Consider the following 23,517-nt stretch of genomic DNA (forward strand, 5'->3'; position numbering starts at 1 on the left):
TGGCTCACGCCTGTAATCCAAGCACTTTTGAGGCCAAGGCAGGCGGATCACCTGAGGTCGCGAGTTCAAGACCAGCCTGACCAACATGGTGAAACCCCGTCTTAAAAAAAAAAAAAAAAAGTTAGCTGGGCATGGTGGCGCGTGCCTGTAATCCCAGCTACTCAGGAGGCTGAGGCAGGAGAATTGCCTGAACCCAGGAGGCGGAGGTTGCGGTGAGCCGAGATCCCGCCATTGCACTCCAGCCTAGGTAACAAGAGCGAAACTCCGTCTCAAAAAAAATAAAAACGGAAAAGAAAAAGAAAGTCAGGAAAGGAAAAGATCACTCACAACAATTCAGAGAAAGTTCCTGAGGGACTTTCTAGCTACTTGTTGTCCAGAAGCCAGGCCCTCAGTTCTGTAAATGGTCGGTCCTGGAGACACAGAATTTAAACGGGCACAAAAAACAAACAAACAAAAAAACCTCAGTAATCAAGATATACGGTATTTTAATGTAATAGCTTTAAAAATAAAATCAGTGCAAAAAGAAAACACCCCTGTTGAACAATGAGTCAGAATTCTGCCTCCTCTTCACCATCACCCCACCCTCCGGAAGTTTCCTCCAGGCTGCACCTGTACTCAGGCCTCCAATAAAAACCTCAGGAATTTCCGGCTCAAGCCTCGGTTCCTCACCACCACTATCACCAGGGGATCTTTTGCTGTTCACCCCAAGTTCAGCCTGCATCCCCTAAAATCCTAGGGACGTGACCAGTCTCCCCCATCTCCGTTCCGTGAGTTTGCCCCAAGCCAATGCCGCTCTCCCCAAAAATAGCGTTGGGGTTCCTTATCCTGGCAACCCTCCTACTCTAAGGGGATACAGGGCCGGTGTCGCCCCTACGCCGGGAGTTCCCGCAGAGCGTCGTCTCTCCCTGAGCCGCATCCATCCCGACCTGGCATCTGCTTGGGGAACGGCGCACCAGGACGGAGACTTGCGTGGTGAGCTCAAGTCACCTGCAGCTCAAGGTCAGAGCACACTGGTCACCCGCACAGCGCCGGGGCCACATTTTCCAGAATCCTTCGGCGGTCCCGCGATGCTCACGAGGTCAGCAGATCTCATTGGGCCGCAGAGAAACTTGTCAATATCACTTTCTTTTTTCTTTTTTTTTTTTTTTTAACAAATGAGAAAAATGTCAATATCACTTTCTTAACATCTTAACAGTGGGCTCCTAAATTTGGTTGTGTGCGCTGTGCAGATGTCAAAGGCACCCTGTGTGGGCAAAGCCGACTGCTCGTCCGTCTCTCTAGCTCTGAAACTACAATCCCCAGAGGCCTCTGCGGTCACTGCGGCTACCCTCCGTACCCTCCTTCAATGGGTAACGTTGACGTCAGAAGCACTTCCGGTCAGCGGGCCCGGCCCGTTAGGCTGGTTGACACTCGCGGAGGCTTCCCTCTTCACGTCTTCTCCACACCTCTGCACCTCGTTACTTGACCTCTGCCTTCAAGATCCGCAGCGTGCACCCGCGTTCCGTGAGTGCCCTAGAGGCAATCAGCGTGCCCCTCTGCGTGTCCCTGTGTTGCTCACAGGGACGCAGGTTGGGAGTGGCAGAGCTGTCTCAGAACTCGGGCGCTCTCCTGTGGGCACCTCAGGGTTACAGACAAACCCTCATTCGGTTGCTTGGGGACAGGGACTTCACTCCCTGGCCCGAGCTTGAGGCTGAGCTTGACGGTGCTGAGTCATTCTGGGCCCCCTCCGGATAGAAATTGGCTTCCTCGGTGATTTCTGTGACATCCCTGATCCCGACTGTGGGGATCTGGCGCGGACTGTGCTTCACCTCGTGGGGAGGGAGTTTCCACCGAGGCCACTCTCTTGTTTATTTTCACATCCCCAGATCTTTCTTCTGAGACTTTGCCCTTCTCCAGGGAAGAGCACTCAGGAGACCAGAAAAATGGCCACAGAGCTCCTGAGAGCCAAAAAAGAGGTGAGAATTACCTGTAATTCCATCTTGGCTGTCAACAGAATGGATCCCATAACCTTTACTTGCCCTGGAGGCAAACAATTGGTATTGGGCAAAATTCATTCACAGTCTTGGAAGAGGGGCTCATTCTAACAGGAGTTCTCCCTCAGCATTCCTTTCTGCTCCGTCACTCATGAAGTAGTTCCTTGTGAACAACACATATGGAGCAGTTTAAATAAAAGTACAGCGACATACATGCTTAAAATTGTTCAGTTATGTGGATGAAGGGCAGGGACCGCAGAGATGCCTCTAATTTCGAGTGGTTGGGGAGGACTCCCCGAAGTAGGACTGTCTCAGCTGCTCCTGACCGGTTAGGTGAATTGGAAATTAGGGGGAAGACTTTCCAGTGGGAGGCAGCAAGGAAGCATAGTTAGTTTCAAAGGCTGGACTCTTGCTACAGTGTGGAAGGATTATGGTGGCTAATGGACTTGCTTAAGGTTTAAGGTTTTTAAATATGCGTAGGTGGCTGGGCGTGGTGGCTCAGGCCTGTAATCCCAACACTTTGGGAGGCCAAGGCAGGCAGATCACAGGGTCAGGAGATCGAGACCATTCTGGCTAACACCGTGAAACCCCATCTCTACTAAAAATACAAAAAATTAGCCAGCCATGGTGGCACGTGCCTGTCGTCCCAGCTACTGCGGAGGCTGAGGCAGGAGAATCTTCTGAACCTGGGAGGCGAAGGTTGCAGTGAGCTGACATCGTGCCACTGCACTCCAGCCTGGGCGACAGAGTAAGACTGTCTCAAAAATAAATAAATAAATAAATATGCATAGGTGAAGATACAGACTAGCTATTCACATAGAACAAGGAGGAGTTTGACAGAGTCTGACCTGAATTCTACATTGGAGAGCATTTTCAGCTTTTGGCAATTGGGATATTTCACCCAAAATTTCAGATTCCCTGCTTTTCTGAAAATAAATCTGCCCTGAGTAGCTGGGATTACGGGTGTGTGCCACCGTGCCTGGATAATTTTTTGTATTTTTAGTAGAGACGAGTTTTCACCATGTTGGCCAAGCTAGTCTTGAACTCCTGACCTTGTGATCCACCTGCCTTGGCCTCCCAAAGCGCTGGGATTACAGGTGTGGCTTTTTTTTTTTTTTTTTTTGGACAGAATCTCACTCTGTCACCCAGGCTGGGATGCAATAGTGCAACCAGTCTTGGCTTACTGCAACCTCCGCCTCCCAGGTTTGAGCAGTTCTCCTGCTTCAGCTTCCTGAGTAGCTGGGATTACAGGTGCCCACCACCACACCTGACTGATTTTTGTATTTTTAGTAGAGATGGGGTTTCTCCTGACCTCAGGTGATCCACCTGCCTCGACCTGTCTTGGTCTTGGCCTTGACCTCCCAAAGTGCTGGTATTACAGGTGTGAGCCACCACCGCACCTGGCCTTACTGTGCAATTTTTTATTTGCTTTTATTTTAATTATTACACTGTGCAGGTTTTGATAACCAGGGTAGACCTATCAACTCAGATCTCTTTCTTTTGATGTGAAAGTTCTCAGTAGCGTCCTGATTTGTTTCCAAATGTTGACATGGTCCTTTGCCACCCACCACATGTTTCTGTAATCCTCAGTTTCCCCGACATTGCAGTAACATCACTTTTGAGAAAACTTCAGTGGCTCATTTCAGTATCTGAGATATTTAGGACAGTCCTCATTTCAAATGTTATATCCTGTTGTCTGATGTCATGTTCTGATTATTTAGTCTGCAGGTGTGTTTATTGTTACCACAGGGGAGTCATCTTATACATACTTTTAACTTAGATGCATCCACTTTTTATCTTATTAGAGAAAAAGGGGAGAAAAACAAAAATAGGTCAGGTCAATTGGTTCCCTTTCCCATTTAATGAATTCATGCCCAGGAGTGAGTGAGAAATGGGAGGACCCACTCTGCCGCTCTCCAAGACTGGCTGGGGAGTTTCTGATATCATGGTCATGCCGGCAAGCCAGTGGTCATGATAGTCATCAAGTATTTTTCATGTGACATGATTCCTCTATCAGCATATCAGCCTTTGCTTCATAATAAACAACCCTAAACATCAGTGGCTTAAAATCACTTATTAGCACAGAATTTGGTAGGCTTGTAGTTTGGGCAGGCACAGGTAGGTTTTGCAGGTTTCACCTGGTCTTGCCATCTGGCATTCTGCTGGGACCACAATTTTGCTGCAGTTGGCTGGCATTTTGAGCAGGGCTGGAGGACTGTCCATGTGTGACAGTCAGGAAGCTGTTTGGCTGGGGTGCCCAGTTTCTTCTTGGTTGTCTTCCATGTGGGCTTGGGCTTGGTCACATGGTCTTGGGTTTCTCTACACAGGAAGAGAGCACAGCCCCAGGTAAGAAGTACTTTTATGGTTTTGGCTTTCGTCATATTCACTAATGTCCTTTTGGCCAAAGAAAGTCACATGGCCAAGTCCAGTCATCATAGAAGGGGATAACATAAGGGAGTGGATACAGGGAGACATGATTTATTGGTCCCAATGATTCATACTCTTACCATGTGCAAGGTAAACTCACCCCCTCCCCCAAGATCCCCAGAAGTTTTGTCTTCAGACTCAAAAGTCCAGTATCTTTTTTTTTTTTGAGACGGTGTTTTGCTCGTTACCCAGGCTGGAGTGCAATGGCGCGATCTCGGCTCACCGCAACCTCCGCCTCCTGGGTTCAGGCAATTCTCCTGCCTCAGCCTCCTGAGTAGTTGGGATTACAGGCACGCACCACATGCCCAGCTAATGTTTTGTATTTTTAGTAGAGACGGGGTTTCAGCATGTTGACCAGGATGGTCTTGATCTCTTGACCTCGTGATCCACCCGCCTCGGCCTCCCAAAGTGCTGGGATTACAGGTGTGAGCCACTGTGCCTGGTCAAAAGTCCAGTATCTTAAGTGTATCAGTCTGGATATGGCTAAAGCTTCTTCAGTGGATCCCTTTTGAGTCAGATACCTGTATACTAAAAAGACAAGTCATTTGTTTCCCTCCACCCCAAACACTCCCAACCTAATACACAGAGACACCCTGCAGTAGACACTTCCATTCAGAAAGGACAGGAATTTGGCGTGGAGGAGGCCTCTTCATTTTGAACTGTTTTAGATCCTTTTGTACTTCCTTGAAAGCTCTGTGGGCTTCCCATGTACCAGATTTGGGAGTGCTCTGTTAGACAGAAGCGGAATCACAGTCAGATAGGCCTCTCATCTTGGCAAGGTGTCGGAGCTGTGGGACAGTGCTCATAAGAATTTCAGAAACCAGCTGGGCCTGGTGGCTCACGTCTGTAATCCCAGCACTTTGGGAGGCCGAGGCAGGCTGATCACCTGAGGTCAAGAGTTTGAGACCAGCCTGACCAACATAGAAAAACCCCGTCTTTACTAAAAAGACAAAATGAGCCGGCTGTGCTGGTGCATGCCTGTAATCCCAGCTACTCGGGAGGCTAAGGCAGTTAAATTGCTTGAACCCAGGAGGCAGAGGTTGCTGTAAGCCAAGATCACACCATTACACTCTCCAGCCTGGGCAACAAAAGCAAAACTCCGTCTCAAAAAAAAAAAAAAAAAGGAGACTCTCAGAAGCCTTTCTTTCTAGCTTGGAGACCCCTAGGCATCTCTTTAACACTTCAGAGGTCCTAAAGTTTGGGTTTTTGAGCTAAACTCTTGGATTGATCTTTACTCTGAGTTAATTTTTTTGTTTTGAGACACATGCTGGCTGGAGAGACTGAAGATACAAAACAATTTTATTTCCAAGCCAGCAAGTCCTGACTTGTCTATATTCTCTCTAAATTATGCTTGCAAGCTCTATAATTGCTTCTTTAGCTCTTCTGTTTCTTGATACTATTATATGTCACTAGAAACGTCCAGCTGAAACTTTTTTTTTTTTTTTTTTTTTTTTGAGACGGAGTTTCGCTCTTGTTACCCACGCTGGAGTGCAATGGCGCGATCTCGGCTCACCGCAACCTCCGCCTCCTGGGTTCAGGCAATTCTCCTGCCTCAGCCTCCTGAGTAGCTGGGATTACAGGCACGCGCCACCATGCCCAGCTAGTTTTTTGTATTTTTAGTAGAGACGGGGTTTCACCATGTTGACCAGGATGATCTCGATCTCTTGACCTTGTGATCCACCCGCCTCGGCCTCCCAAAGTGCTGGGATTACAGGCTTGAGCCACCGCGCCCGGCCCAGCTGAAACTTTTAACAGGCTTTCTGGAGATCTCTTTAGCTAAATCCAAAAATTCATCTGGTATATTTTCTGTTTTCCAAGTTTATGCAGGCAATAGCTTTGCTAATATATAACACGAGTTGCCTAGTTCAAGCTGCCAGAGCAGTTTTCTCACTACTTTTCTAGTCCCCACTAGCAGTTTGTTTACTGCTTTTCTAGCCTGTGCTAATAGTTTTCCTGGATGCTTTCCAACCCTCTGCGCATGTCCTGCTCCCAAAGCTAATACTGTGTTTTCGGTATTTTGTTATGGCAGCACTTCACTTCTGTGTACCAATTTAGTGACCTAAAGAACTTTAGCAACTTAGGCCAGGCGCAGTGGCTCACGCCTGTAATCCCAGCACTTTGGGAGGTCAAGGTGGGTGGATCATGAGATTGGGAGTTCGAGACCAGCCTGGCCATCATAGTGAAACCCCGTCTCTACTAAAACTACAAAAATTAGTGGGAGTGGTGGCACGTGTCTGTAATCCAAGCTACTCAGGAGACTGAGGCAGGAGAATCGCCTGAACCCGGGAGGCAGAGGTTGCAGTGAGCTGAGATCATGCCATTGCACTCCAGCCTGGGCAACAAGAGCAAAACTCCATATAAAAAAACAAACAAAAAGATTGCTGGGCTCCCCGCAATGGAATTTCTGATTCAGTAGCCCTAGGATGGGGACAGAGAATTTTTATTTCTAACAAGTTCCCAGGGAAAGCTGGTGCTGCAGTTTCAGGGACCACATATTGAGCCAGTGCACCAAGCTCTGCTGCCTCTTTTGGGTAATCTGGGCCCATGTTTCTGAGCATCAGGAAGTGCTGACCTCCTGTGACTCCATCTTACAAATGAAGAAGTCTTTTGCTAGAATCCCGCAGCAGGCTTCTTGTGGCTTGTTGGTTATCATTCATTTTTCAGCTGGCAAGCAGGTGAATTACTGTTATACCAGTTACTCCCCCAAGCTACTAGCTGTGTTGCTACTCAGTGGGATAGAGTTGGAGTGGATCATGAGGGTCAGCCCCACAGTGTTTACAATGCGCCCTCCATTGCATGGTTCTCAGACAGACCATGAATTGTTCCAGGGCTGGAGGAATAACTGGTTGTGTAATATGTGTTAAAGTAATATTAATTGCCCTCTAATGTAGCTCCTTCCTTTGAGATTTTCAAGGAGTGTGTGTGTGTATGTTCCGAGAAGGGGTTGTAAAAGCAGATCACAACAGGGACTAGGCAAATGCCTGAATAGTCTTTTTCTCTCCAGTGTTTACTTAGTAACAGTTTCAGACATACAGAAAAAAAACAGGAAGACTTGTACATTGAACACTGACATACCCACCACCTAGATTCAACAGTGACTACCCCTTTCTCATGAACTTCCTGATCCTCAATCCTACAGTGACCTCTCCCTCTTGAAATTTCTCTGACCCAGTGATTCACAACCATCACGGTACTTTTAGGAGCCTTTAAAATACAAAAGCCCCATCCCTGTGTTTATTGATTTGTGGTGGGACTCGAGAATCCATCATTTAAACACTCCCAAGGTCGCTCTGAAGTGTAGCCAGAGAGAGACAAGGGGTCAGAACCAAAGCTCACAGTCATCTGTGCTCTTCCCTTGGGATTAAGTATGTTGGGACTGGCTGGTTTGGAGACAGCTATCAATATAACTGGATGTAGATAGAGTCTTAAGGCCATTTCGTAGTCCAGCCAGTGTAGAATAGTAGAGCTGGTAGAGGGCAGGAAATGTAGGGGAGGTTCCCTGGAAAGGGTACTGTGTGCAATTAGTTTTAGAGACACAATGTCATACCCTCAAGGAGTGATGGCGGCATTCTGAGAAGGGGATGCAAAACATCAAAGAGACAAGACATACCTAAATGAATGAAGCTGGTGAGGCAGTCTCCAATAGTGTGCCTTGGCTGATAGACCACCAACCAGCATGAGTCACCGTCAGCCAACTGTGATCCAACAGCAGTGCAGAGCCCAGGGTGGTCAGATGTATGGATATTTTACAGAACCCATAGACTGAGATTTTCATATGAAATCTTCCAACATTTAATTGATATAAACACAAGTTTTAAAGCACTATATGGGTCAAACTAAACCACTTTATGGACTGCAGATTGTACCCAAAGAGAGTAAGTGCTGGGCTGGGAAGAATCCCGGTGCTAAATTTCCAGACTCATTTGGAAATCTCACCAAACTTCCATGCCAAGGACAGTTACATATTCCTGCCCTCTAAAGTACTGCTCTCTAGGTAGCAGAGGTTCATTTGAAACTTTGTTGCTTGTCTAATAATAAATCATTTTCAGTTTTTAAAAATATTTGACTGCTGCCGGGCGCGGTGGCTCAAGCCTGTAATCCCAGCACTTTGGGAGGCCGAGGCGGGTGGATCACAAGGTCGAGAGATCGAGACCAACCTGAAACCCCGTCTCTACTAAAAATACAAAAAATTAGCTGGGCATGGTGGCGCGTGCCTGTAATCCCAGCTACTCAGGAAGCTGAGACAGGAGAATTGCCTGAACCCAGGAGGCGGAGGTTGCGGTGAGCCGAGATCGCGCCATTGCACTCCAGCCTGGGTAACAAGAGCGAAACTCCGTCTCAAAAAAAAAAAAAAAAAAAAAAAATAATTTGACTGCTAAGTGCTTGCAGATTCTGTCATAGACGCCAGGGTAATCACAGTGGACTAGCCATGCACGTGGAGCTGATAGCCTAGTGGGAAACCAAAAAAGAGAAATGAGTATCATGTATTATCTTAGGGTTAAGGGAACACAGTGAAGCAGGAGAGGGGAAGGAAACCCACGTAAGGGCATGGAATTTTACATAGAACGGCCAGTGCAGCAGGCAGTTGTCTGAATCCTTCACAGCGATCCTAATCCTCACCATAACCTGTGAGATGAGCACTGTTATTTTTAGTTCACAGGAGAAGCTGATGTGCTGAGTGACTCATTTAGTGCCTGAGGTCACACTAGTTGGGGACAGAGATGGGTTCCAAATCCAGATAGTGCAGTTCGAGTCCACACTCTTCATCAGCACCCACTTCCCCTCTGTAGGCCTGAGCAGGCACATGGCAGCATTTGGTAGAGGAGGGATTGAGTCCTGCTGTGGGAACTATATATGTTGGTGAGTTATTTGCCCCTAACCCCCAGAGGCGTCACTGCTTCCAGTAGAACAAATACTGAGACTAAGCAGTCTCAGAACATTTTTAGACTCAGCAAGATGATTCTTTACCATTTGGTGGTGCTTGTGTGATGTCTTCTTTTTCTCCCTGCCTAGTGTTAAAACTCCCTCTGTGTAAGGGCTTTGGTTTTGTTTTTATCCTCCATGGCAGCCAGCCTGGGATACTGACAGTAATAGGTGCTTAAGTGATGCAGGCTGGGAAGAGATAGGAGAATAATGGTCTTTGACCCCTTGGTGCCAAGGTCACAATCCAAAGTAGCGGCTAGAAATCTTTCCTGCTTCCCTGAGGGAAGCCTTTTAACCTCTCATTCTTTTTTTTTTCGTCAGAGTTTTGCTCTTGTTGCTCAGGCTGGAGTGCAATGGCGTGATCTTGGCTCACTGCAACTTTCACTTCCTGGGTTCAAGCGATTCTCCTGCCTCAGCCTCCCAAGTGGCTGGGATTACAGGTGCCTGCCACCATACTGGGCTCATTTTGTGTTTTAGTAGAGACGGGGTTTCTCCGTGTTGGTCAGGCTGATCTCGAACTCCTCACCTCAGGTGGTCCGCCCGCCTTGGCCTCCCAAAGTGCTGTGATTACAGGCATGAGCCACTGTGCCTGGCCTTGACCTCTCATTCTAAACTGTGGGAAAGACAGGCTCCTGGATGAACAGAGGTGTGTTTTGTGTTAAAGGCATTCGTGGCATTCAGGGATGTGGCTGTGGACTTCACCCAGGAGGAGTGGAGGTTGTTGAGCCCTGCTCAGAGGACCCTACACAGGGAGGTGATGCTGGAAACCTATAACCACCTGGTCTCACTGGGTAAGAATGGCCTCCCTTGGCACTTAAAGTCTGTCCTGCAGAGTATTTCCCACTCTGAGGAAGGGCTACCTGTGGAGCACCTTTGCCTTAGAATTGGGCTTAAAAACAATTTACCTTTTTCCTCTGGGTAAATCTGGATTTAGTAGAATTGAAAGCAGATAGATTGATTTGTTCATGGTATGGATAACACTGCATTTCCAGGCCCCTTTCCCAAGGCTTGAGGGCTCTCTATTTTGCTCCAAACCCAGGAGGTTTTCATCCACCAAATGTTAATAATACGCTGTTTTTCTGATTGGAGTCACCATTCCTTAGTTAACCCTTCTACTTCAGAGAGAGAACTGTTTATCAGTCTTTTGTATCCTCTGTGTTTCCTCACTCATTTCAGCTCTGAGTTCTAGAATGGCCTCTTGAGCCCATAACCAACAATCTCCTCATTCTCTTCTCTATGAGCAGAAATTCCATCTTCCAAACCAAAACTCATTGCTCAGCTGGAGCGAGGGGAAGAGCCCTGGAGAGAGGAGAGAAAATGTTCTCTGGACCTCTGTCCTGGTGAGTGTCAGTGTGGGGTTGATGGGATAGTCTACAGCTTGGCAGATAGGGAAGGAGGAGACATCTCTCAGATATTGGGAAGAAGCTCTTCTCCAGGCCTCCGAAGCCAAGGGGAAGGTTGCCTGACATGGCCTTGCTTCCGGAACATAATCTTCAATTGAGGGAGGGACTTCCGTCGTTTCCTTGTCTCTTCCCTACACCAGGAAGCCTCTCTTCCTCACTTGGCTTCTCCATAATGCTTAGTCTTTCCTCATTCATAGTCTTCTTTATCACCTGAGCTTAAAAACTATATCTCCCTTTGCCGGGGGCAGTGGCTAACGCCTGTAATCCCAACACTTTGGGAGGCCGAGGAGGGCAGATCATGGGATCAGGAGTTTGAGACCATCCTGACCAATATGGTGAAACCCTGTCTCTACTAAAACTACAAAAATTAGCCGGGTGTGGTGGTGCGTGCCTGTAATCCCAGCTACTTAGGAGGCTGAGACAGGAGAATCACTTGAACCCAGGAGGCGGAGGTTGCAGTGAGCCAAGATTGCACCACTGCATTCCAGCGTGGGCGACAGAGTGAGACTTTGTCTCAAAAAAAACCAACCAAACAAACAAACCTGCATCTACCTTATGAATATTAAGTCTACGACCCTTCTAGATACTTTCTAGTATCTAGAAATTATTTGTATGCTAAGATTATCACCATATCTCCACTTCCCATAACTTATTACACAATACTTAAGCTATGACTAATAATAAAATACATACTCATGTGCCAATGCCCCAGCTTAAGAAATAAAAAATTACCTAAACAGTCAAAGCCCCCATTCCCCCTTCCTTATGGTATGCTATACCCATCCCTCCAAGGGAATGGTTTTTCAGTATTAGGGATTTATAATAAATCTCTAACATAATATATCCCTAATATAATCCCTAATATAATAAATAATAAAACCTGGCTTTGTTCTTTCCTTCATATGTATGAATCGCTAAATCATCTGTATTGTTGTTGGAATATTTTAAAATTCTGTATCAATATCTTCATATTATGTGCATTCTTCTGTACTTTGCTTTTTTTTTTTTTTTTTTTTTAAATTGAGATGGAGTCTTGTTTTGTTGCCCAGACTGGAGTGCACTGGCTTGATCTCAGCTCACCACTACCTCTGCCTCCCAGGTTCAAGTGATTCTCCTGCCTCAGCCTCCTGACTAGTTGGGACTACAGGCACGTGCTACCATGCTTGGCTAATTTTTATATTTTAATAGAGACGGGGTTTCATTATGTTGGTCAGGCTGGCCTTGAACTCCTGGCCTCATAATCCACCTGCCTCAGCCTCCCAAAATGCTGGGATTACAGACGTGAGCCACCACGACCGGCTATAGTTTGCTTTCTTCACTGATGCTAATTTTGTACTATGTTGGTATATGTAGCTCTGCTTCATTCATTTTATGGCTATATAATATTGTATTATATGCATAATTATAATACAATTGATTTATCCATTCCATTTTTGTTGGACAGTTACATTTTTACCAGTGTATTCTTTTGACCAATTAAAGAATGCTGGTATGGGCTGGGTGCAGTGGCTCACACCTGTAATCCCAGCCCTTTGGGAGGCCAAGGTAGGCGGATCATGAGGTCAAGAGATTGAGACCATCCTGGCCAACATGGTGAAGCCCCATCTCTACTAAAAATACAATTAGCTGGGCGTGATGGCACGCACTTGTGATCCCAGCTACTCAGGAGGCTGAGGCGGAAGAATCGCTTGAACCCAGGAAGTGGAGGTTTCAGTGAGCCAAGATAGCACCACTCCACTCCAGCCTGGCAACAGAGCAAGACTCTGTCTCAAAAAAAGAAAGAAAAAAAAGGAATGCTGCTGTGAATGTTCTGATAGATGTGTCCTTAGGCACATAAACTCTTGTTTATCTAGGGTATGTACCCAGGAGTAGGACAGCTGAGTGAAAGAATGTGCACCTGTTCAGTCTGATAAGGTAATGCCAAACTATTCTCCAAAGTTGTTGCATTAGTGTTCTAGGGCTGTCACAGCAAAGTACCACACACTGAGTGGCTTAAGCAACACATGATTGTTTGTTTGTTTGTTTGTTTGTTTTGAGACAGAGTTTCGCTCTTGTTGCCCAGGCTGGAGTGTGATGGCGCAACATTGGCTCACTGCAACCTCTGCCTCCCGGGTTCAAGCGATTCTACTGCCTCAGCCTCCTGTTTAGCTGGGATTACAGGAGCACACCACCACAACTGGCTAATTTTTGTATTTTTGGTAGAGACAGAGTTTCACCACGTTGGTGAGGCTAGTCTCAAACTCCTGACCTCAGGTGATCTGCCCACCTCAGCCTCCCAAAATGCTGGGATTACAGGCATGAGCTACCACGCTCAGCCAAAGTTTATTTTCTCACAGTTCTGGAGGCTAGACCTAGAGATCAAGGTGTTGGTAGGGTAGGTTCCCTTTGAGGGCTGTGAGGAAGAACCTGTTCCATGTCTGTCCTCTAGCTTCTGGTGGTTTGCTGGCAATCCTGGTGTGGAGGAGCAGTACCCCGATCTCTGCCTTCATCTTCATATAGCATTCTCCCTGTGTGTGTGTCTCTGTGTCCACATTTTCCTTGTTTGTGAGGACATTATTCATGCTGGGTTAGGGCCCACTCTAATGACCTCATCTTTTTTTTTTTTTTTTTTTTTTGAGACGGAGTTTCACTCCTGTTACCCAGGCTGGAGTGCAATGGCGCGATCTCGGCTCACCGCAACCTCCGCCTCCTGGGTTCTGGCAATTCTCCTGCCTCAGCCTCCTGAGTAGCTTGGATTACAGGCATATGCCACCATGCCCAGCTACTTTTTTGTATTTTTAGTAGAGACGGGGTTTCACCATGTTGACCAGGATGGTCTCGATCTCTTGACCTTGTGATCCACCTGCCTCGGCCTCCCAAAGTGCTGGGATTACAGGCTTGAGCCACCGCGCCCGGCCCCAATGACCTCATCTTAACTAATTACATCTGCAACTACCTTCTTTCCAAATAAGGTCACTTTTTGAGATATTAGGGGTTTCGACTCCAATATGTCATTTTTGAGGAAACAGAATTCAACCTATAGCAATTGCTTATACTCACATAGCATTTATCATATGAGGATTCTAGCTGCCCTGCATCCTTGCTAATACTTCCTGTGGTCAGACTTTAGGTTTTGATCATTTTTTGGGTATGAAATGGCCTCTCATAGTAGTTGTAATTTGCTTAGTATTGAGTTTGAGCATCTTTTTATATGTTCATTCATTGACTGGCCTTGGTGTTTGCTCTTTTATGAAGACTTTTCAATTCTTTAGTTTTTTTCTTCTTGCTGATTTAAATTTTTTAAAATAAATCATTGAGATGAACTCTATTATCAGATGTTCCAATCTGTGGCTTACCTGCCTGCTTTTATCTTTTTTGTTTTGTTTTGTTTTTTTAGACAGAGTTTTGCTGTGTCACCCGGGTTAGAGTGCAGTGGCCCGATCTTGGCTCACTACAACCTCCTACTCCTGGGTTCAAGCAATTCTCTTGTCTCAGCCTCTTGAGTAGTTGGGATTGCAGATGCCTGCCACCACACCTGGCTAATTTTCGTATTTTTAGTAGAGATGGCGTTTCACTGTGTTGACCAGGCTGGTCTTGAACTCCTGACCTTGTGATTCACTCGCCTCAGCCTCCCAAAGTACTGGGATTATAGGTGTGAGCCACTGAGCCTGGCCTCTTTATTTTATTGAGATGGAGTCTTGTTCTGTCACCCATCCAGGAGTGCAGTGGCATGATCTTGGCTCACTGCAAGTTCCGCCTCCCGGGTTCAAGTGATTCTTCTGTTTCAGCCTCCTGAGTAGCTGGGACTACAGGCGTGTGCTCACACGCCTGGCTAATTTTTGTATTTCTAGTAGAGACAGGGTTTCACCATGATAATGTTGAGTCTACAGATAAATTTTGGGGAGAATCACCATCTTAATAATATTGAGCCTTCCAATCTATGACTACTTTTCTATTTATATGGAACTTTATTTTTTTTTTTTCAAGATGGGGTTTCACCGTGTTGGTCAGGCTGGTCTTGAACTCTCGACCTCAGGTGATCGCCTTGGCCTCCAAAGTGCTTGGATTACAGGCATGAGCCACCACACCCGGCCTATTTGGAACTTTAACATCATTCAACAGTGTTTGTTAATTTTCTTTTTTTTTCTTTTTTTTTTTTTTTTTAGACGGAGTTTCACTCTTGTTACCCAGGCTGGAGTGCAATGGCGTGATCTCGGCTCACCGCAACCTCCGCCTCCTGGGTTCAGGCAATTCTCCTGCCTCAGCCTCCTGAGTAGCTGGGATTACAGGCATGCACCACGATGCCCAGCTAATTTTTTGTAATTTTTAGTAGAGACGGGGTTTCACCATATTGACCAGGATGGTCTCGATCTCTTGACCTCGTGATCCACCCGCCTCAGCCTCCCAAAGTGCTGGGATTACAGGCTTGAGCCACCGCGCCCGGCCTGTTAATTTTCTTTTAAAAAAAAATCTTTCTTCTGGCCGGGCGTGGTGGCTTATGCCTGTAATCCCAGCACTTTGGGAGGCCGAGGCAGGCGGATCACCTGAGGTCGGGAGTTTGCGACCAGCCTGACCAACATAGAGAAACCCCATCTCTACTAAAAATACAAAATTAGTTAGGTGTGGTGGCACATGCCTGTAATCTCAGCTACTTGGGAGGCTGAGGCAGGAGAATCACTTGAACCCAGGCGGCAGATGTTGCAGTGAGACGGGATTGCACCATTGCACTCTAGTCTGGCTAACAAGAGCGCAACTCCACCTCAAAAAAAAAAAAAAAAACTTTCTTCTTTTCCTCCTTTCCTTTCCTTTTTCTCTTTTGCTTCTCTTTTTTTCATCCCACTGTATTGCCCAAGCTGGCCTCAAACTTCTGGCCTCAAGCAATCCTCCCACCTCAGCCTCCCTAAGTGTTGGGATTCCAGAAGAGCCACCATGCCCAGCCTTAATTTTCAGTTTACCAACTTTGTGCTACTTTGTTACATTTATTCCTTAGCATTTTAGTATTTTTACACTATTGTGAATAGTATTGTTTTCTCAGTTTCATTTTTAGACTAGTCATTGCTAATATATAGAAATAGAATTAGTTCTTATATATTTATCTTAGGGCCTAAGTACAATGATGACTTCTAGTTGCTTTCTTGAAATTTTATACATACAAAATTACATAATCTGTGAACAAGAGATTTTGTTACTTCTTCTTTTCCAATTAAGATGCCTTTCATCTGTCTCCTTCTCATTTCGTTCGTCCCCTCCTCCTCCTCTAGCATTTTGGCTAGAACATTAATCATATTCTTTTCCCCACTTTACGTGCTGAGTCATTTTTCTCCTGCTGCATTCACAACTTGTCTTTCATTCTCCCCACCTGTTTGACTATGATGTATCTAGCTGGGGATTTATTTATGTTTATCTTATTTGGGATTTGGTGAGATTCTTGGATCAATGTTTTTCATTAAGTTTGGGAAGTTCTTAGCCTTTTTTCGAGGGAATTTTTTATGCTCTTTACTCTCTCTTTTCTTCCTGAGTTCCCATTAGACATAGGTCGGTTGCCTGATGGCTTCCCACAGGTTTCTGGTGCTCTTTATTTCTCTTTAGTATTTTTTTACTCTGTTCTTCAGTTTAGTTAATTTCTATTGCTGTGTCTTCAAGTTCGCTCATTGTGTTGCACACTCAAATATGCTCTAGTAGTTTGTAAGCTTTGGTTATTTTACTTTTTAATTACAGAATTTCTTTTGGTTTCTCTTTAACAGTTTCTTTCTTTGCTGATATTCTCTATTTGTTGAATCACTTATTATACTTTAATTTTTTTACACACTGTGTATGTTGCATTACTGTTCTTGCATTAGTATAAAGAAAGCTTTTGCTGGGCATGGTTGCTCATGCCTGTAATCCTAGCACATTGGGAGGCTGAAGCAGGCGGATCATGAGGTGAGATCAAGACCATCCTGGCCAACATGGTGAAACCCCATATCTGCTAAAACTACAAAAATAAGCTGGGCATGGTTGCAGGTGCCTGTAGTTCCAGCTGCTCCAGAGGCTGAAGCAGGAGAATCACTTGAACCTGGGAGGCAGAGGCTGCAGTGAGCCAAGATCGCGCCACTGTACGCCAGCCTGGTGACAGAGTGAGACTCCATCTCAAAGAAGAAAACAAACAAACAAACAAACAAACAAAACCTGAGACTGGGTAATTTATAAGCACAAGAGGTTTAATTGGCTCACAGTTCTGCAGGCTGTACAGGAAGCATGATGGTGGCATCTTCTCAGCTTCTGGGGAGGCCTCAGGGAGCTTACAGTCATGGCGTGAGGTAAAGTGGGAGCAGGTACTTCACATGGCTGTAGCAGGAGCAAGAGAGTGGCGGGAGTACATTTTTAAACAACCAGATCCCATGAGAGCTCACCATCACAAGAACAGCACCAAGGGGATAATGCTAAACCATTCAGGAGTAACTGCCCCCATGGTCCAGTCACCTCTCACCAGACTCCACCTCCAACACTGGGGATTACAGTTCGACATCTGGTGGGCAACATGGAGCCAAACCATATTACACCGTAATACGTTCCTTCAGCCCTTTGAACATATTTATAATAGCAGCTTTGGGGTCTTTTTTTTTTTTTCCTTAAGTCTGGACCTACTCAGTGACAGTTTCTATCGACTGCATTTTTTTTTGAGACGGAATTTTGCTCTTGTTACCCAGGCTGGAGTGCAATGGCACGATCTCGGCTCACCGCAACCTCCGTCTCCTGGGTTCAAGCAATTCTTCTGCCTCAGCCTCCTGAGTAGCTGGGACTACAGGCGTGCGCCACCATGCCCAGCTAATTTTTGTATTTTTAGTAGAGACTGGGTTTCACCATGTTGACTAGGATGGTCTCGATCTCTTGACCTCGTGATCCACCCATCTCGGCCTCCCAAAGTGCTGGGATTACAGGCGTGAGCCACCGCTTCCAGCCTTTGACTGTATTTTTTCCTGGGTATGGGTTACTCTTTCCTGTTTCTTAGAAACCTGGATATTTTAGATGTTCTATTGCACTCCCTCTGATACCTGAATGTATTTCCTGCCTGAAGATTGTCATTCCTGCTTTTTGTTTGTTTAGTCACTTTTCTAGACTAAATTTGTGGATTATGTGTCCTCTGTGAAAACGATGTTTCTGCATGATTTTTAAATTTTATTCTTCTGTTTATTTTCAATCTTGGCTTCCTAGATATCAACTTTGTGGCTGCAGAGCTTAGTGGCCTGAAAGAATTGGCACTTTAAGCTGTCTTTGGCACTTAAAGGTCTAAGTTAGGAGGCCTTCCCACCTATATGAATGGTGTGTGGGTTGGGAAGCACATTCAAAGTTCAGGTTGTTTTTAAGGATTTCAAGGCTTTTTACTTACCACTGAGCCCTCTTATTTTTCCTCTGCCCTGGCTGTAGCCCCTTCGTCGGGCAAGATGTGTGGATAGCTTGCTACCACCTACTTGCAGTCTTTCCTACTTCTGCCAGGGCCTTCCAGTCAGCCAGAGTTGTGTGGAGGGCTTGTCAAGCCCCTCTCTGGCTGTCTAATTTTAAGAGTCATCTTGCCAAATTTCTGGCTCATCTGCCAGTCTTCTTGGTGTCAACCAAGATTGTAGCCTTAGACAGCAATTGCTGGCCATTCCTGTTCACTCATTACCTAGTTCATGACTTTTAATGATAGCTCTACTGGGCATTGGTTTCTCACCATCCACTCTAAATCAAGTGAGTCCCCTCTAGCAGCAGCAACCCTGATCGTTTTATAACCTGCTCTACTATAAACATTGCATTAACCAAGCTAGTGGGAAGGGGGAAGAGGGTAAGAGCAACTCCAGCAATAATGTCACAGAATCTTACTGTTCATACCTGAAGCCAGTGTTTTTCATGAATAAATATTTCTCAATTAATTTTTATCCTTTTGGCTGATTTCTAGAACTTGTGAATACTGTTTGTCAGATAATGTGAAAATGAAAATAAGAGTTTTGTATGAGTTTTCTACATTGCAATAGGATAGGTGTCACTATGCCTTTCTATAAAGGGTCACTTAGTATATATTTTAAGTTTTTGAGAGCACATGCAATTTTGTCACTTCTTCTCTCTTCTCCTCATCATTTTCCTTCTCCTCCTCCTCCTACTTCTTTCTCCCCTCCCCCCATCTCTCCTGTTCTGTCTCTCTCTTTTGAGTTCAACCCCTTTTTAAAAAGGTAAAAACCATTTTTAGCTGGCAGGCCACGCAGAAACAGGTTTCAGGCTAGATTCGGCCTGTCAGGTAAGTTTGCCAACTCTTGCAATAGAAAACATAATGCATAGGGCTGGGCACAGTGACTCCTGCCTGTAATTCCAGCACTTTGGGAGGCTGAGGCGGGTGGATCACCTGAGGTCAGGAGTTTGAGACCAGCCTGGCCAACATGATGAAACCCCTTCTCTATTAAAAATACAAAAATTAGCTGGGCATGGTAGTGGGCATCTGTAATCCCAGCTACTCAGGAGGCTGAGGCAGGAGAACCGTTTGAACCCGGAGGTGGAGGTTGCAGTGAGCCGAGATCACACCACTGCACTCCAGCCTGGCGACAGCAAGACTCTGTTTCAACAACAACAACAACAACAACAACATCAAAAGAAAATGTAATGCATGAAGTGAAAGGAAAAATAAATGTTGGGAAGGATGTCTAACTGGGAGAGAGCTTGTGATGTAAACATAGTATGAATGACCAATGGACAAGGCAAAATTCCTACATGGCCCTACCTATGACCCCTCTGAAAATGTTCTTTCTTCAGCAGGATCAAAGCTGGAAATTCAACTTTGTCCCTCCTGCCCTCTCATATTCTCCGGTCAGCAAGCTCTCAGCCAACACGTGTGGCTGAGTCATCTCCCTCAGCTGTTTTCAAGTTTATGTGCAGGAAATCCTCTCCAGCAGGGAAAACACTATCCGGAAGATCAGAAACAGCAGCAAGATCCATTCTACTTGAGTGACAAAGCAGGATGGATTCAAGAGAGAGAAGACTCCAAAGTCCAGTTTGGGAGAGTAAGCAAAAGTGGCACTTCAAAGGCACTCTCCAGCCCAACTGAAGAACAGCCAGCATGGTCCAAGGAAGACGACACAGTGGTGGATATAGGGCCCAGCCCTGAACAGAAGGCCGACCTTGAGGAGACAGACAAAGGATTGCATGGCTTAGAAGTCTCAGGATGTGGAGAAATCAAATATAAAGAGTTTGGGCCAGGCTTTATCAAGGAGTCAAACCTACTTAGCCTCCAGAAGACACAAACAGGGGAGACAGCCTACAGGTACACTGAGTGGGGACAGAGCTTTGGCAGTATGTCAGTCCTCATCGGAAACCCAAGGACACACTCTGGGGGAAAGCCTCATGTGTGTGGGGAATGTGGGCGAGGCTTTACCTGGAAGTCAAACCTGATCACACATCAGAGGACACACTCAGGGGAGAAACCTTATGTGTGCAAGGACTGTGGACGAGGCTTTTCTTGGAAGTCGAACCTCTTCACACATCAGCGGACACACTCAGGGCTCAAGCCTTATGTGTGCAAGGAATGTGGCCAGAGTTTTAGCCTGAAGTCAAACCTCATTACCCACCAGAGGGCGCACACTGGGGAGAAGCCTTATATTTGCAGGGAATGTGGGCATCGCTTTCGCCAGCATTCACACCTCATCAGACACAGGAGGACGCATTCAGGAGAGAAGCCTTACATTTGCAGGGAGTGTGAGCAAGGCTTTAGCCAGAAGTCACACCTCATCAGACACTTAAGGACACACACAGGAGAGAAGCCTTATGTATGCACAGAATGTGGGCGTCAATTTAGCTGGAAATCAAACCTTAAAACACACCAGAGGACCCACTCAGGGGTGAAACCTTATGTGTGTCTGGAGTGTGGGCAATGCTTTAGCCTGAAGTCAAACCTTAACAAACACCAGAGGTCACACACAGGGGAGAAGCCATTTGTATGTATGGAGTGTGGGCGAGGCTTTACCCGGAAGTCAACCCTCATCACACACCAGAGAACACACTCAGGGGAGAAGGCATTTGTATGCAGGGAGTGTGGACGAGGCTTTAATGATAAATCCACCCTCATCTCACACCAGAGGACACATTCAGGGGAAAAGCCTTTTATGTGCAGGGAGTGTGGTAGAAGGTTTCGGCAGAGGCCTAACCTATTTAGGCACAAGAGGGCACACTCAGGTGCCTTTGTGTGCAGGGAGTGTGGGCAAGCCTTTTGTGATAAGTTAACTCTCATTAAACACCATAGGGAACACTCAGGGGGGAAGCCTCACATGTGCAGGGAGTGTGGGCAAGGCTTTAGCCGGCAGTCACACCTCATTCGACACCAGAGGACACATTCAGGAGAGAAGCCTTATATTTGCAGAAAGTGTGGGCGGGGCTTTAGTTGGAAGTCAAACCTAATCAGACATCAGAGGACACACTCAGGATAGAAACTGTATGTGTACAGGCTATGGTAAAGCCTTTAGCCAGGAGTCATACTTCATCAGAGATCAGAGGACACACAGCACTGTGGCTTTGTCAGTCATTGCTGGGATTGCAGGCGTGCACCCCCATGCCTGGCTAATTTTTGTATTTTTTTTTTTTTTTGAGACGGAGTTTCGCTCTTGTTACCCAGGCTGGAGTGCAATGGCACGATCTTGGCTCACCGCAACCTCTGCCTCCTGGGTTCAGGCAATTCTCCTGCCTCAGCCTCCTGAGTAGCTGGGATTACAGGCACGTGCCACCACACCCAGCTAATTTTTCATATTTTTAGTAGAGACGGGGTTTCACCATGTTGACCAGGATGGTCTCGATCTCTTGACCTCGTGATCCACCCGCCTCGGCCTCCCAAAGTGCTGGGATTACAGGCTTGAGCCACCGCACCCGGCCAATTTTTGTATTTTTAGTACAGACGGAGTTTCACCATATTGGCCAGGCTGATTTTGAACTGACCTCGTGATCCACTCACCTCGACCTCCCAAAGTGTTGGGATTACAGGCGTGCACCACCATGCCCAGCCGGAAGTAATAACATTTCTAAGAAGAAAAATAAACTTGGAAAATGAATAAACTTATTTTCCAGCAAATTTTAAAAAGATTATATGCTGCTTATTTTCCGGTCGTGTCTCAGCTCCAGCCATGTCATTCTCCATTCTGTGATGCTGGGGCTGGGACTTTGCTAAAGACATTTCCCAGATTCCTTTGCCTTAATGTCCATTTAAGAGAGACTAAAAGGCATAAATGGAGAGGGACTTGGCATTTTATTTTCCAATTCTGTCAGTAGCTCTCTAGCAGTAAAGGGGAGCTGTGCCTTGCTTGCAAATTCCTTCCATTCTCCCAGGACTAGACTGCCAAAACCAGTTACTGCTGGGCTGAAACCCCTCCTGAGAGCTCTTAGGTAGTGGCAAATCCATCTCTTCCTCTTTGTTCTCTAAGCTCTAGAGCAGGCGTCCCCAAACTACGGCCCGTGGGCTCAATAAAAAGAATGGAGAATCTGCCAGGTGTGGTGGCTTATGCCTGTAATCTCAGGATTTTGGGAGGCCGAGACGGGTGGATCACCTAAGGTCAGGAGTTCGAGATCAGCCTGACCAACATGGAGAAACCCCGTCTCTACTAAAAATACAAAATTAGCCAGGTATGGTGGCACACACCTGTAATCCCAGCTACTCGGGAGGCTGAGGCAGGAGAATTGCTTGAACCCAGGAGGCAGAGGTTGCAGTGACCGGGATTGTGCCATTGCACTCCAGCCTGGTCAACAAGAGCAAAACTCCGTCTCAAAAAAAAAAAAAAAAAAAAAAAAAAAAAAAAAAGAAAAGAAAAAAGAATGGAGAATCTTATATTTCAGCACCTAGGTATGAAACATCCAAGATAATCTCTAACTTTCCTGATAATTAAGTCCAGGGAAGAACTGTTTAATGTAATTGTCAAGTACCAAACCACAATTACCATCCAAAGAACACTGAACTTGTAAATTTCCCCATTAAAGCAACCTATTACATGTTTGTAGAGCCTTTTAAAAAATTGTCTGATTTCTTCTGAAAGTAATAAAGCCCAATTTCACAGAGTTAAACAATAATCAGTTCTACCCTAGTACCCACACTCCTTTTGTAGAAGATTCTCTGGCCTTAGCCATTAGAGGGCTCTCTGTGGCAGGGGATTGGAGGATGTATTCTCCAAGGATGCATTCTCAAGAACTTCCCCTTGCTTCCACATAAGAATCCTGACTTAATAGGATCTTGACATGGGTGCACTTTTCAGTATTTCAGGGACTAGAGATGGAGAAGAATGCTGCTTTAGTCTGGTTCACTCACGGGCTCACATTCTTGTCCTGACTGTGGGCAGTTTTCTTAAAGTTGGGCCCTAAAGTTGTAGAGTAAAAAGGTGGAAACAACAGCAGGAGGAACGCCAGGGCTATCAGCTACCAAACTACTTATGGTTTTGGTGCAAACGAGCAGCCTCATCCTAATGAAATCTAATTACCCTTCTGTGACTTGCATCACATTAGGTGCAGGCAGAGATGGGATATATAAATGAGGATACCAGGCTGGGCGTGGTGGCTCCCCCTATGGTCCCCGCACTTCGGGAGGCCGAGGCGGGCGGATGGCTAGAGGCCAGGCGTTCCAGATCAGCCTGGCCAACATGGGGAAATATCTTCTCTACTAAAAATACAAAAATTAGTCGGGCATGGTGGCGAGCGCCTGTAGTCTCAGCTACGCGGGAGGTTGAGGCACTAGAATCGCTTGAACCCGGGAGACGGTGGTTGCAGTGAACCGAGATCGCGTCACTGCACTCTAGTCTGGGCGACAGAGTGAGACTCCGTCTCAAAAAAAAAAA

General features: G+C 46.1%; 1 protein-coding gene across 2 annotated transcripts; it reads left to right on the top strand.

Annotated features, from left to right (window-relative positions):
- Positions 1 to 1,087: 1,087 nt before the first annotated feature.
- Positions 1,088 to 22,689, top strand: ZNF875 (zinc finger protein 875). 2 transcript variants are annotated; one of them, XM_074386422.1, is made up of 5 exons: positions 1,088 to 1,503; positions 1,897 to 1,955; positions 9,988 to 10,114; positions 10,568 to 10,663; positions 19,469 to 22,689. In XM_074386422.1, exons 1-5 carry the CDS (start codon positions 1,230 to 1,232, stop codon positions 21,133 to 21,135), a joined length of 2,223 nt encoding a protein of 740 aa, XP_074242523.1. In that variant the 5' UTR covers positions 1,088 to 1,229; the 3' UTR covers positions 21,136 to 22,689. The 2 variants fall into 2 exon arrangements, with proteins under 2 accessions (XP_074242523.1, XP_010346309.2); XM_010348007.2 differs by lacking the exon at positions 1,088 to 1,503 and having other exon boundaries at positions 1,866 to 1,955; positions 19,472 to 22,689.
- Positions 22,690 to 23,517: the final 828 nt, after the last annotated feature.

Source organism: Saimiri boliviensis, chromosome 14, assembly GCF_048565385.1.
Source record: "Saimiri boliviensis isolate mSaiBol1 chromosome 14, mSaiBol1.pri, whole genome shotgun sequence".
NCBI lineage: Eukaryota > Metazoa > Chordata > Mammalia > Primates > Cebidae > Saimiri > Saimiri boliviensis.

What these genes read in the sequence shown, in the direction of transcription:
- ZNF875 (XM_074386422.1), top strand. Translation starts at nt 1,230, where the DNA reads ATGTCAAAGGCACCCTGTGTGGGCAAAGCCGACTGCTCGTCCGTCTCT. An exon ending in GCAGCGTGCACCCGCGTTCC is followed by an intron (nt 1,504 to 1,896) that starts GTGAGTGCCCTA and finishes GCCCTTCTCCAG; the next exon opens with GGAAGAGCACTCAGGAGACC. An exon ending in TCCTGAGAGCCAAAAAAGAG is followed by an intron (nt 1,956 to 9,987) that starts GTGAGAATTACC and finishes TTTGTGTTAAAG; the next exon opens with GCATTCGTGGCATTCAGGGA.